The sequence below is a fragment of the Montipora foliosa genome, chromosome 3 (genome assembly GCF_036669935.1).
Source record: "Montipora foliosa isolate CH-2021 chromosome 3, ASM3666993v2, whole genome shotgun sequence".
Classification (NCBI taxonomy): Eukaryota; Metazoa; Cnidaria; class Anthozoa; order Scleractinia; family Acroporidae; genus Montipora; species Montipora foliosa.
The window spans coordinates 12,644,796-12,657,295 of record NC_090871.1 but is presented as its reverse complement, the minus strand read 5'-3'; the positions used below and the strand labels follow the sequence as shown (position 1 = coordinate 12,657,295).

At 40.4% G+C, this 12,500-nt stretch overlaps 1 protein-coding gene across 1 annotated transcript in view; it reads left to right on the top strand.

Moving 5' to 3' along the window:
• LOC137996785 (protein MMS22-like) overlaps window positions 1-12,500 on the top strand; it is a 73,831-nt gene that overhangs the window by 53,849 nt on the left and 7,482 nt on the right. The window contains exons 24-34 of the mRNA XM_068842368.1: window positions 1,193-1,345; window positions 3,041-3,086; window positions 5,015-5,095; window positions 5,519-5,631; window positions 6,211-6,271; window positions 6,892-7,008; window positions 8,831-8,929; window positions 10,734-10,787; window positions 11,293-11,339; window positions 11,434-11,512; window positions 11,818-11,876. Coding sequence (XP_068698469.1) covers window positions 1,193-1,345; window positions 3,041-3,086; window positions 5,015-5,095; window positions 5,519-5,631; window positions 6,211-6,271; window positions 6,892-7,008; window positions 8,831-8,929; window positions 10,734-10,787; window positions 11,293-11,339; window positions 11,434-11,512; window positions 11,818-11,876 — 909 coding nt within the window. The remainder of the gene's footprint in view (window positions 1-1,192; window positions 1,346-3,040; window positions 3,087-5,014; window positions 5,096-5,518; window positions 5,632-6,210; window positions 6,272-6,891; window positions 7,009-8,830; window positions 8,930-10,733; window positions 10,788-11,292; window positions 11,340-11,433; window positions 11,513-11,817; window positions 11,877-12,500) is intronic.

The window sequence follows — 12,500 nt, the reverse complement described above, 5'->3', positions numbered from 1 at the left end:
AATGTGTAAGCTCTACAACAAACTCTTGTTCGTGAAGCAATCGCAATTTTTGTTGTGTGAGGCACTCTTTTTTTTTTTCGTTGGAAATAGCCGATTAAAGTATCGGATCACTGAATCTATTTTCGATACGACTTTATTTACGCTAACCTTAACGCGTTTATTTACGCGTACATACGCTTGTTCAGCGATGTTGTTGATGGCGGCCGCCGACTCATGTCACAAAAATTCGCTGCTTCAAATTTTGTTATCTCGAATTTTCGTTTGGTTACCTCAAAAATTCGCTACTTCGAATTTCGCTATCTCGAATTTTCGAGAAAGATCGTGAATTTTTCGCTTCAAACCCTACCAAAAATCGTTCGAAAATTCGATGACTTTTCGTGGAAAATTCGCGAGAACAAAGGACGAATTTCGACGAATTTCGTTTGCATTACTTTTGCAATTTTACGGTGCCTGTTTTGGCACGCATCTGACACGCAACACGCCACGCTAAACAAAAGGTTTGGAGTGTCTCAGTGTGCACAACAAAAGCCACCGTGACATCTATTGTGCTACTCATTAAATATGCGTATATGGCGTGTTGTATTTCACGCTCAGCGTGCCGTGTCATGCACGCGTGCCCGTGTCATCACCTTTTTGTTGGTTTTCCCGTGGATGGTCACAAATATGAAAATAGTTGTTCAGAAATTCCTAAGTGGAATAATTAATAAGCATTCGCCGAAGGCCTGAGGTGAATAATTGTTTTAGTATAATAGACCATTTCCGAGTTCATGTCTGCCTCCTCTTCAAAGCGAGTTTAAGTGCGAAGTTTTTGTGATGGTTATTAGTTGTACTTTACATATGATTTAGATTCGCTTTGAAGAGGAGGCAGACATGAACACGGAAATGGCCTATTACATAGGTGACTATTTGAAAAATATGCATTTCCGTTAAAACAATTAATTTCTTCATTTATTACCTTGACAAAACGGCTTGCGGCTATTTTGCAAAAACCGCTTAGGTGATTATCGCGTGATAATCACCTCAATTGCAACCAATGAGCGCAGAGAATTTTCAATAATCGCCTTGTAATTGTACTAACAATGATTGTTTTGTCTTGCGCCATTTTAATTAGTCCGGTACATGAAAGTCTACCCTGTTATTGTCTCCTTTTAAAATGCAAATAGTGTTATTTGGTTCATGTTATCTCCTTCAGCTTTTGCTGTCGATTCCTGGGCCATATCTTACCTTCATCAGATGCATTCACTGCCATTGAAGCGGAACATTTGGAAGAATCTGTTATTCATGTTTGGTTCAGATGTCTGGTTCAGCTTCCACCCTCTCATGACGGTCTTACTGAACTCTCAAGGTACCACCCTCCTTACCTTCAGTTCTTAAAAGCTGCGCAAAAGGTACCACGGCGCCACATCGTGTTAATTAAGCAAGCAGGGAGTTGGGCGAAAATGCTTGATTGTTTAGCTGGGGCTCGACTGGTTGGGTCAGTTGTTTGAACATCTTGATAGCACTAAGGATGTTGACGTCACTGCAGAGAAAGTGGTGCCTTAGTTTGTAACATTGGCAAATGGTTAGACTCTCAAACCTCTGATAAGCACTTATGTCCAGAAACGATACAATAACAAAATTGTCAAAATAACAAAATATCGGCAACAATTTGACCATTTTGGCAAATATGTCGATTGTGGCGAAATTTTGTCAAATTGCCAAATTTATGTAAATTAGTTCAATAGATGGTGGCCAGTCATGTTGGCGAAATTGACGATTTTGGCAAATATGGCAAATTCTTGTCAAATCGCCAAATGTATGTAAATTACTTCAATACATGGTGGTTAGCCATGTTGGCGAATCTGACGAATCTGAAAAGGACTCTCAAGCCTCCTCCAATAGGTACTTAAAACCGTAGGCCGCATCTTAGAACCCTTGATGTTAACCCTGGTGAACGTTAAGGAAAACCATACATTTTTCGTGAAGAATAGGGCATAGAGTTTCGGGGCAGATGCCTTTGCTAACAAGAGTCCATCGCGCAGCAGTGAGATTTACTCAAATTGGTGTAGTCCCCCTCAGCGTCAGAAAATTGTCTATTTTTAAACCAAGTTTTGCGGGAAAAAAAGAGATAGACAAAATCGGCTAACCCAATGTTGTACCTAATACAAATCCTTTGGGAATAAAACCTTTTGTTCCACGTATTTCCACGCCATTTAAATGTGAATTCTAGATTATAACGCAAATACAATACACAAAAGGGGCATTATTACTGTAAGGAATGATGCTATTTATGTCGTCGACTTTGACCTCCTCGGGTCAATAGATGCATTCAGCCAGAAAAATGAGCCAATCATAGATAAGGGCGGAGTAAGGATAGGTCTAGTTAAGGGATTGCAATCTTCGTGACTGGCCCTCTTAGCTGTTCCTTCACGGACTAAACTTGGATCATCAAGATTTTTCCCTCCCTCCCTACCCTTGCTCCGTCCTTCTATTTCCTTTCTTTCATTCTTAGGTGTAGGCGTTTTTTCTCGCCCCACCTTTGCTGAACATGGCTTTAATTTACTGCGGTTTTTATTGATTTCGTTGAGGATATAATAAATAGCCACGTTGGTGGCCGAATAACGCCAACATATTTGTAGTTGTCTTTTTTGAGGTTTCCATGTCTCAGCAAACTTAGTGCGACCACTTGCAAAGTGCACGGCTTGCTCTAATTAGCAATATTTTATATCAAGGCCGGGGAAAAGTGTCGACATAAAGAATGTTAACCCCGGGAGATTTGAATTGAGTGCAACATTGAGTTTTCCGATTTAGTCTATTGTTTATTTTTCCGCGAAACCTGGTTTAAAAATGGACACTTTTCTGACGCTGATGGTGACAAACCTGATAGTACGTATTTTGCCAGCCTGTATTAGCCTGAAGGCCCTTTTTGAATGTGCCTACAAAAACAAAATAAAGGCAAGAAGTTGGACCATTTACCATGTACTGGAACCTTACTGTACTTATCATGAAGGTTTAAGGGAATTGGATTTGACGATTTGCTGTCTTTTTGTTCTTTCAACAGAGCCGTTGCTAAGCTGCCTGAGATGAAAGCGATATTAAGGCATCAGGTACTACAGGCTGAATGCTATTTAATAGGGGAGCGAAGAGATCGCATTCGTGAAAGAAAACCCAATATGACTTCTTATTAGTTCCCTCCTGTTCGGAACTCTTCCTTCTTGTTCTTTTTTTTTTCCCATTTTCTCGTCAACCAACATTTGATTTTAAGGTAATTCCCTTGAAATTGTTCTACTATCAAACTTTTTTGGAAACTTGGCATAATTAACATTCATGATATGAACGTTAAAAAATGCAATAAAAAAATGGGGTCACCGAGCTTGTTTACGCGTCAGCAGGCTCCTAAAATGGGGTATTTTTACTGTTTTCGCGTTAAAAATTCGAATCACCTTCTACAGAACTAAGTCTTGGTTTCTTCAGAGACACAAAATTTTATTTTGAAAATAAAGCTTCTTTTATTTACATAAGCAGTATTGCTTCATTTACGCCGTCTTTGATTCCCTGGTTGTGGGAATAGTGCACTTTTTGGGACAGTTCCGTGGTTAGCTTGAAGTCCTCGCCTTCGGTAAAATATACCCAGTACGGAACTGTTTTCCAAAAAAAATTCATGTTCTACTATGAAACTTTTTTTCTTCTTCAAATATGTTCTTTATTAGACTGTTCTTAGCAAATACCTGAAAAAAAAAATCGGGGGTCACCGTGCTCGTTTGAGAGAAAAGGAGCATTTATTTCGCTATCGGGTTTAGTTTGAGCGAAATCTCTTACGTTTTGTATGCGCACGTGCTCATGTGCGCGCGCTAATGACGCGAAAATCGTGCGCAGTAGGGATGCGCAATGCAATACTAAGGAATTACCTTAAATGATTTGCTATGTCCTCAGTTAGTGCTGTAGTTATTGTAGGGTGTTTAGGGGAAATCTTTAGTTTATCACGAGTTTAAAACTCGAAAATGGTAATGTGGAATTCCTTTACTGATAAAATTATCGTTACGTCACAAACAAAATGGTTCTGAGCAAAAACGACCTTTATCCAGACGATTTGCCGCAAACTTGAAAAACGTCGGGCCGACTCTTTTCAAGATTACCTAAATGCAGTTCGTTTCAATCTTGTCCATTTGTGTCCATCCATGCTTCTCTTTCCTTTCGCTGTATTTCTTTTACGTTGTTCAACAGTTTTAAAGTGCTACTATGGCCAAATTTCAATTCTACTTTTTTCTATTTCAAAACTATGTTAACTGAAGACTAAGTGATCGAAGTTTTAAGCCTACATTTCAAAAAGACACGTGTATATTTTGACTAGAATTTTCCTATTTAATGGTCCGCCGTTACTAAGTTTAAAAATCTTGACAGAGCTGGATCGAGGATAAGATGACCTCAAAGACGCACTAGTTTAAAAATGCAATGCGTGTGCACGCGCTTAAATTAATATGCAGCACAGGAGTTTCGAGCTTTCAGACTTTTAAACTCTTGTTTTGCATGTATAATAAGCTGCATTTACACGCTGCAATTTTAAGCCAGTGAGTCTTTGACGTTATCTTATCCTTGATCCAACTCTCTGAGGTCCAATCGGTCAGCCTTGAACGTGAGTAATGGCGGACCGTGAAATCGAAAACTTGCACTCAAAGCAAACAGCCTTTTGATATAATTCGAAGCTCCAATTTTGCCAGTCAGGTGTCAAGCAAGCACGCTTTCAAAATCTGAAGGTAAAAGGGAAGTGAATTTTTTTTTATCAAAGTAGCATTTTAAGTGGTTATTACAATGTGTCATGAAATTACATCACTTTGCGTGACATAGCCTCTTTAAGCACTTCACTTTCGGTTCAGCTATTTTAGTGCCGCACTGCTGTTAAAATCAATCGGCTCTTTAATAGAGTTACAATTATCCGTGCTCCTTTTCTTTGGAATTTGTGATAACAAACCTGCTTAATTCTGAATGTTGTTTTTTTGACTTTGATCTTTCTTCCAACGTATTTATAATTTTGCAGGCTGGATTTGGAACTGGGGAGAGCACTGATACTTCACTTCAGCTTTTTATTGTTGCGCTGGGCCGCCATTTTTCCCTTTTGGTGAGGAAAATTAATGATTCTTGCCACACTAAAACGAGCATTTAAAATAACATTATTCAGGAATGTGTTAAGAGTTATGTCATACTTACACCCTCTAAAACAGCGAGAAATGGTGGGAAAAACACCATCACACACGGAGACTTGTTCCCGATCTAGCGCAGTGGCACTAGAGCTCTAAGGACCAGTCTTCCAACAAAAAAAGAAGTCCACAGTGGGACTGACTAACGTAGAATGGCGACAATTTCTCACCAAGAGCTTCCGTCGTCATCAAGATCACGTGACAAAACGCAAGCCTCTCTATCGTGGCATCAGTGTAAAATTTCCAACTTATTTGTCCCCAGGTCTTTCGAGCGTCAAGAATTACATTAAGTCCTCCCAACTCAATGTCTTTTAGACATGCGATTGTTCTTTTAATTCTCACAGACCAAGTTTGAGGAGTCAATCCAGTTTCGGGAAAAGGTGCAAAAATATCTTGGTGACGTCATGAAGTACGTCGATCCCGCGCTCAAAAAGGCAGGACCTCCAGATCTTTTAAGGTAGAGAACTAAATTAATCAATTACGTTAGCGGAGTTAAAAATGCAATTTTTTTTTTATTTGGAGATTTTGAACTTACGTGTAGACTATCTGCGCAACGCGGCTCGCACTCAGCGAAGCGGGAAAGCGTCGACCTAGAATTGTGTTTTCCATTTTCGTGCACTTCTACCCATTTGTTCTTGGGCTTGAAATTTTCGTACGCGTGAACCTGGCTCACGCATGGTAATGACACATGTTTCATGTAATCACAGTGAAAGTTGAACGCAAAATAGCGCTAGCCTGGTTCTCAATCATGGAAAAAAGACTTGTGTGACTTTGCCCGGGTATCTCACTGTACTGTGTATACTCCAGACTGTACCTCTATGCGGGTGAATTATACAAAGGAAAGAAAGACGTACATGTTTTCAATCCGCCATTTTGTATTTCCCCAGTAGCGTAGGTTACACAGGCAACCCACAATACAATCACCACAGTCACCTTCCTTGCGTTTGCGTTATACGTGTGAACGCCGTTTCCTTGCCTTTTGCACTTTCATTTGCCTTTAAGTCGCACTTATTAGCCAGTCTTAATTGATCTTTAGGTTGGCGTATCACGTTGCTGGACTACTGGCAAAGGACTGCTATAAAATTATTTACAGCAAGGTGAGGAGGTTTTGTGATGGAAAAAAAGAGAATCAAAGGAGTTTCGTGTATTTGTTTGTTGGAAATGCACTGAGATATTTTCTGTTCAGGGAGATGGTGGGGGGGGGGGGGGGGGGACGGGGGGGAGAGAACAATCTTAATCAATTTTGAGCAGGTAATGCCAGACACCTGCTTGCCGTGAAGCCATGCCATACAAACGGCGGTCCTGTTTCTTCTCAATGTAATTCTCCGGGAAGTGAGCTCTGTTATATTTTTTTTTTGGTCGCTGTCATTGTCACTGTTATTAGTGTCATTCGTAGTCGTAGACTTTATGTAGTTTGTGCGATATGACCTACGAAAGCACACAGCAACAAGTTTCCATGATCTCAAGGGTTTCTCCCGTATATCCTTAGAGGGACATAACTTTTCGAAGCAACCTTACTTGTCGTTCCAAGCAGTGCTGCGTCAGTCTATAATACCTCCAATCTTACCTGGACACCAATGTTCTTGATGTGATCTTCAAATTAAACACAGCACCACAACAACTGACGTTACCATTATCTCCACAAACGTCCGATTTTTAGTTCTAGGCCGAGGAAATGTCGTATCGCCCTCATAGTGCTGTATTTTTAAATCTGTAGACCCAGCCACGCTGTCTTTTTCCACGGCTGTTGGATCAATTTGCTCTTCCCTTGCCTAACAGCAAGAAACCAGTGGCCCCGCTCGTCATGCAGTGCATTAAAACCCACCTCCATCAGGTAATATAACCCGCAGGGTACCGTCTCTAGGGAAGGAATAACGCAACCAAGTTGCATGATGAGTAATCATTGCAAGCTAGTGCAGAAAACGGTGGGAAACAGCGAAACTCGATTGTGAGTGCTATTCAAGTGCTGCAGCATTACGTGCTGTCTGCATTGCCGCTTAATCATCCGGTAGTGTAGTGGGTCCCGTTGCCTTCTATTATTTGGTATTATAGGCAGCTTGTACTGTTTTTAAGTCTAAGTCATTGTTTCAATTAGTCTTTTGTTTTTGGCTTGGGTAGCGAGCCAATCACATCACTCTAATCATCGTCATCATCATCATCATATCATCAACGTCATTACTGATTATTAGTATTAGTTATTGTAGTTTAATCGCACGAATAGAGCGAGTTTCAATCGAGTGTCGTAAAACCAAAACCAAAGTAATTACTTTATCCAATCAAAAAGGACGCAGACAATCCAGTAAACCAATGAAAACTCGAAATAATTACACGTAGCCGACACAAAACGCGGGAAAATGTGCACGCGCGAGCAACGATAGGTTTTTGGTTTCACTTCTGATTGGTTGAAAAAGTGGCGTGAGAACTTTCAACCAATCACTGAGTGAAGTAATCATAAACCAAAGCAATTCGCTAATTACTTTCGACACTCAATTGAAAACCGCTCTAATGTCAGGCGCCTGCCCATTTCACTGAACTACACCAAGAATCCACACAGCAATTTCTTTTGAGACTCCGTGGCGATTAGCGTTCGATCTTTTCAGGGTATTTCTTTTCAATATGATTTGATACTTAACAATTATTCGCCGAAGGCGAGGTGAATATCTGTGAAGTCGAGGTTTTTATTCACCGATATTCACCTCGCCTGAGGTCAATAATTGTTTTAGTATAATTACGTATAGGTGATTATTTGAAAAATATGCATTTTCTTTAAAACAATTAATTTCTTCGTCTGTGACCTCGACGAAACGGCTTGCGGTCGTTTTGAACAAAAAACTGCTTAGGTGATTATCCCGTAATAATCACCTCAAGTACAACCAATCAGCGCAGAGAATTTTCATTAATCACCTATGTAATTATACCGAAGGTAAATTAACCACCGTAACAATGATTCGACAGCTGACGTTTCGACGGTTATCCTTTCATGACCAAAGCCAATAGACAAGGGTTTCAGGGGAAAATTAATCTAAAAATAACTCGGTCTGTAAAAATGCCGTTCAACAAATACAATGAAGTAGGCCTTTTGTATGACCTCACGTGGTACAAAATAGATGCCTAAAATGGAAAGAGCGTGATGAAATTAGTAAGAACGTCAAGTTTTAGGCCACTGACTTTTAAGTGCGTGATTTTAGAGCGCTTTGAAAGTTTGAAAAATTTAAGAGAATTGTGTGGCTGCTGGATGGCAAAGCTTTGCCATTCAGTAGCTGTTTTTCATATAAATCTCAGTAAATTTTTTAGCATTAAAATCACTCTAAAATCTCTCACGTAAATGTCAGTGGCCTCAAAATTGACAAACTTACTAATTTCATCACGCTCTTTCCATTTCTGGCATCTATTTTGTACCAACGACCATTTTTTTTATGATTGACAAGGTCACGTGACAAGGTCATGCAAAGAGCCTGTTGTACGCTCCTAGTCACCAGCTCCTGACCTTTGTAAACTCGTGAGATAAAACCAAATTTCGTCTTGATTAACCACAGTTCCTTCAGAAACCACTGAACCATTTTTTTCTTTTCCAAATTGACTAACATGAGTAGGCGTCCATTCCCAAGAATAGTCTCAAAGAAAAAAACGTTGCCACTGACTTGTTTTGTGTACAGTTTCTACAGGGTCTGGCGTGCCTGGACTTTAAACGAGACGAATTTATTCGGCGAAAGATCAAGCAAGTGTTTACGACGTATTTCCGTCCTTTTAATCAGGTACAATGCACTTTTGTTTCAACGCTTCTTTCTAAGGGTGCGTTCGATTGACCGGAATAGGAATACATGGAATATCACTTAGAAATCCTTCGTTTTTCCGGAGATTCACATTCAAATTGTCAAACATCTGCTAAAATGCTATTTTGAACATATTTTTATTATCCTTGCTGCTTCGAAACGCGCCAAACATACCGTTTTAATCATCACTCTTCGTATTCTTATTCCGGAATAGGGTCAATCGAACGCGCCCTAATATATTCAGTGTCCTACTAGGAAGAAACCCGCGATCATCTTACCTCGGTAAAAAAGTTCAGCACCATGCTGTAACTCAGACAGAGATATCCTACGCTGACCTTGACGTAGACAATCTTACTCACAACACCCCTCTTGGTATCAACACTGATTCTGTCAGTGAAAGTCAACGAAACTTTGTTACGAATACAGGGAAGGATTACGTTTTTGCAAACGTTGGCTGTGTAGCACTTATATTTGAACAGACTTAACGGATTAGAGTGTAATGTGAAGTACTAAGTTTCTACACCACATGAACCATGTGAGTGTTAGCCCTACTTAAGGAAATGGGCCCACACAAGGACAGAAAAACTCTGACCAGGGTGGGAATTGAACCTGCTACCTTCGGGTTAGATCACCGCTGCTCTACCGACTGAGCTACAAGGTCAGACGGGAGCAGGAGGTGGGAACTGAAGATGTTAGAGGGAAACTGTCACGAGAAGTTCATGCGCTAGCGTCTTGTGAAAACTTGAAAAGTGTTAGGTTAACTTTTTTTCAAGTTGAATCGACAAATTCAAAATGGTGTCCACTGGGGAGGGCCATGGTGGACAAAGGAGAAACTCCGGCGAATATAAGTTACTCACGCGTGAATCCATGATGGCGGCTAGAATTGTCCTTGGGCTCAAGAGCAAACAAACTCGAGCATGCGCAGCCCATGACAGTGCCCCTTTAAAGTCACGGCAATGAACATGTACAAGTACAGGGAAGGATTACGTTTTTGCAAACGTTGGCATGAGTAACGCTCACAGTAGTAGGGCTAACGCTCACATGGTTCATATGGGGTAGAAACTTAGCACTTCACATTACACTCTAATCAGTTAAGTTTTTTGTTACGACTAGTCAGTTAAAATGTTTCCTACTTAGTGAGATTGCATTTAATGGATGTTTCATCGTCGTGCGGAACGTGGGGTTATCCCAGCTCGAAAATTCTTCATTTTATTCTAACCGAGGGGTTTGTGTTAAATTTTCTGTTTAGCCTTTCAGCCGCACTTTTTGTTGCCATGGGCTCCGGATTCTTCAAATTTTGTCTCCTGAATAAATCGCTTGTGGAAGAGATTTGCTTTTCGATTTTGGCTCGGGGAGACTAGCCTCCTATTGCTCAGTGGTAGAGCATCCGAATTAATATTCGGCAAGTCTTAGGTTCGACTCGGATCTTTTTCGACTCCCTCAACTGGAGCTGTCAGTAAAGCATATCGTCCAACGCCATGAATCATCATCATCATCATTATCGTTATCAACAGCATCACAACAATCGTTTCGATCATCATTAACAGTTTCACCTTAAAAGGAAGTTTCATCTTTAGAAAGTACGAAATACACACTCGTTTGCGGATTTTCTCGCTTGCTTCAGTTAACTGGGATGTTAAATAGGTGTCGCTCCGTCTCTGTGTCCGGGAAGTGCAGTGTCAATATTTCGCTGAAGCAACCAGATATGTATTTTAGCATTTGTTAATACCGTATCGATAAAATTGCACTGTTTGTTCATTTGTTTGTTTGTTTGTTTTTGTCACAGATGTTACAATCGGCTCCCGCAACTTCAAGTATCCCGACCAAGAACCCGTTCATCGTAAGAATTTTAAGAATGAAAAAAAGGATTGATTTGCTATTTTAGTATGATCATATTAAATAATCTGACCCACCCACTTTACATTGCGCGCCTTTGTCGTTGTTGTTGTTGTTATCCGGGAATGTTCCAGAAATGTTAATTCACTGATTCTGATTGTTTCAGCCGTAAAACGTCCTCTGTTCCTCGAGGAATTCCTAATTGCGGTAATCTTCGCTGCTATTCCAAGAACAACGATTCGGTTTCCACTCGATAACATGTTCCGAGAGAGCCATACATAAATAAAACTAGAAACTGAAATTCTAATAAACACAGCTTATTTTCCCGTGGAAAGCAGAATTATATACCCCACTTGATACCCGATGGAAACAAATTACTTCGAACAGTCGTAGAATTCCGAGTTTCGGGGGCCCTGAAATGGCAACTAAAGTAATGTGGGCGCGCAATGTAAAGTGGGTGGGTCAGATTCTTGAAGTGCTGTTACCCTGTCTTTGTCTTACTTCAACAGGCTGTTTTGAAAGGCTCCTGTGCTCCCAGCCCGTCTGCGGAGAGCAGGTATTTCAAAATTTACCTTCTCCTTTCTTCTTTCTTTTATCTGTCCTCTGTTTTGATTATTTTCTTACTATTTACTTTCCTTCACTTTTGCCAGCGAATTCCGCCAGTTCGCTATCGAAATCATCCGGGAATCTTTCCTTCAGTTGCCCCAGCCGCCTGCAAACCTAACAGCGGTAAGTCCTAGCCCCCAGCAATAAAGGTAGACAGGTAGATTCTCGAAAAAAAACGATGATCCAATATTGTGCATATGCTACAATGCAATCCTCCATGGGGTTGCATTCCAGCATGGCGCTAATAAGGAGCTTAAGTCATCTCAAAATAGAAATTCGCGTTATTGTTATATAATCATCTCCGATAATTCCCGGTTGTTCGGAGTGAATATTACGTAGTGCCTTTTCAAGAATTTGACTGAAGGAAAGGCAATTAATTTAAGAGTGTTTAAGAAATAACGTTCTCTATATCTTTTTCGCTATTGTAGACTTTGTTCTTCTTGGAGCAGCTTTTTAGGAAGACACTCTCCCCATCTGAAACAGCAAGGTGAGACCAAATGAATGTCAAACACCACAAGCGAGGTATATCTATTATAGACTGTCATTTTAGAGCGGTTTTCAATTGAGTGTCGAAAGTAATTAGCGAATTGCTTTGGTTTTGCATTTACTTCACTCATTGATTGGTTCAATGTTCTCGCGCCACTTTTTCAACCAATCAGAAGTGAAACCAAAACCAGTCGTGGCTCTCGCGTGCACATTTTCCCGCGCTTTGTGTCGGCTACGTTCAATTACTTCGAGTTTTGATTGGTTTACTGGATTTTCTGCGTCCTTTTTGATTGCCCAAAGTAATTACTTTGGTTTTTGTTTTACGACACTCGATCCATCTGAGTATTAGCCCTAGTAATGAATTTTTCCCCATACACTAGAACGGGAAAAAACTCTGACAAGGGTGGGAATTGAATCCGCGACCTCCGGGTTAGATCACCGTTGCTCCACCGATTGGGTGTAATTCATGGCATTGAAATGTAAGCTTTTGTCGGAAATGGTGGTGCTATCGCAGATTACTATGTACGTGTCATGGAAAAATTACAGAACGAATGAGTGGGTTCTACAGAAGATGGAATCAAAGAGAGTTGTATTCAGCACAGTAGCGTCGAGAAAGCTGAGAATG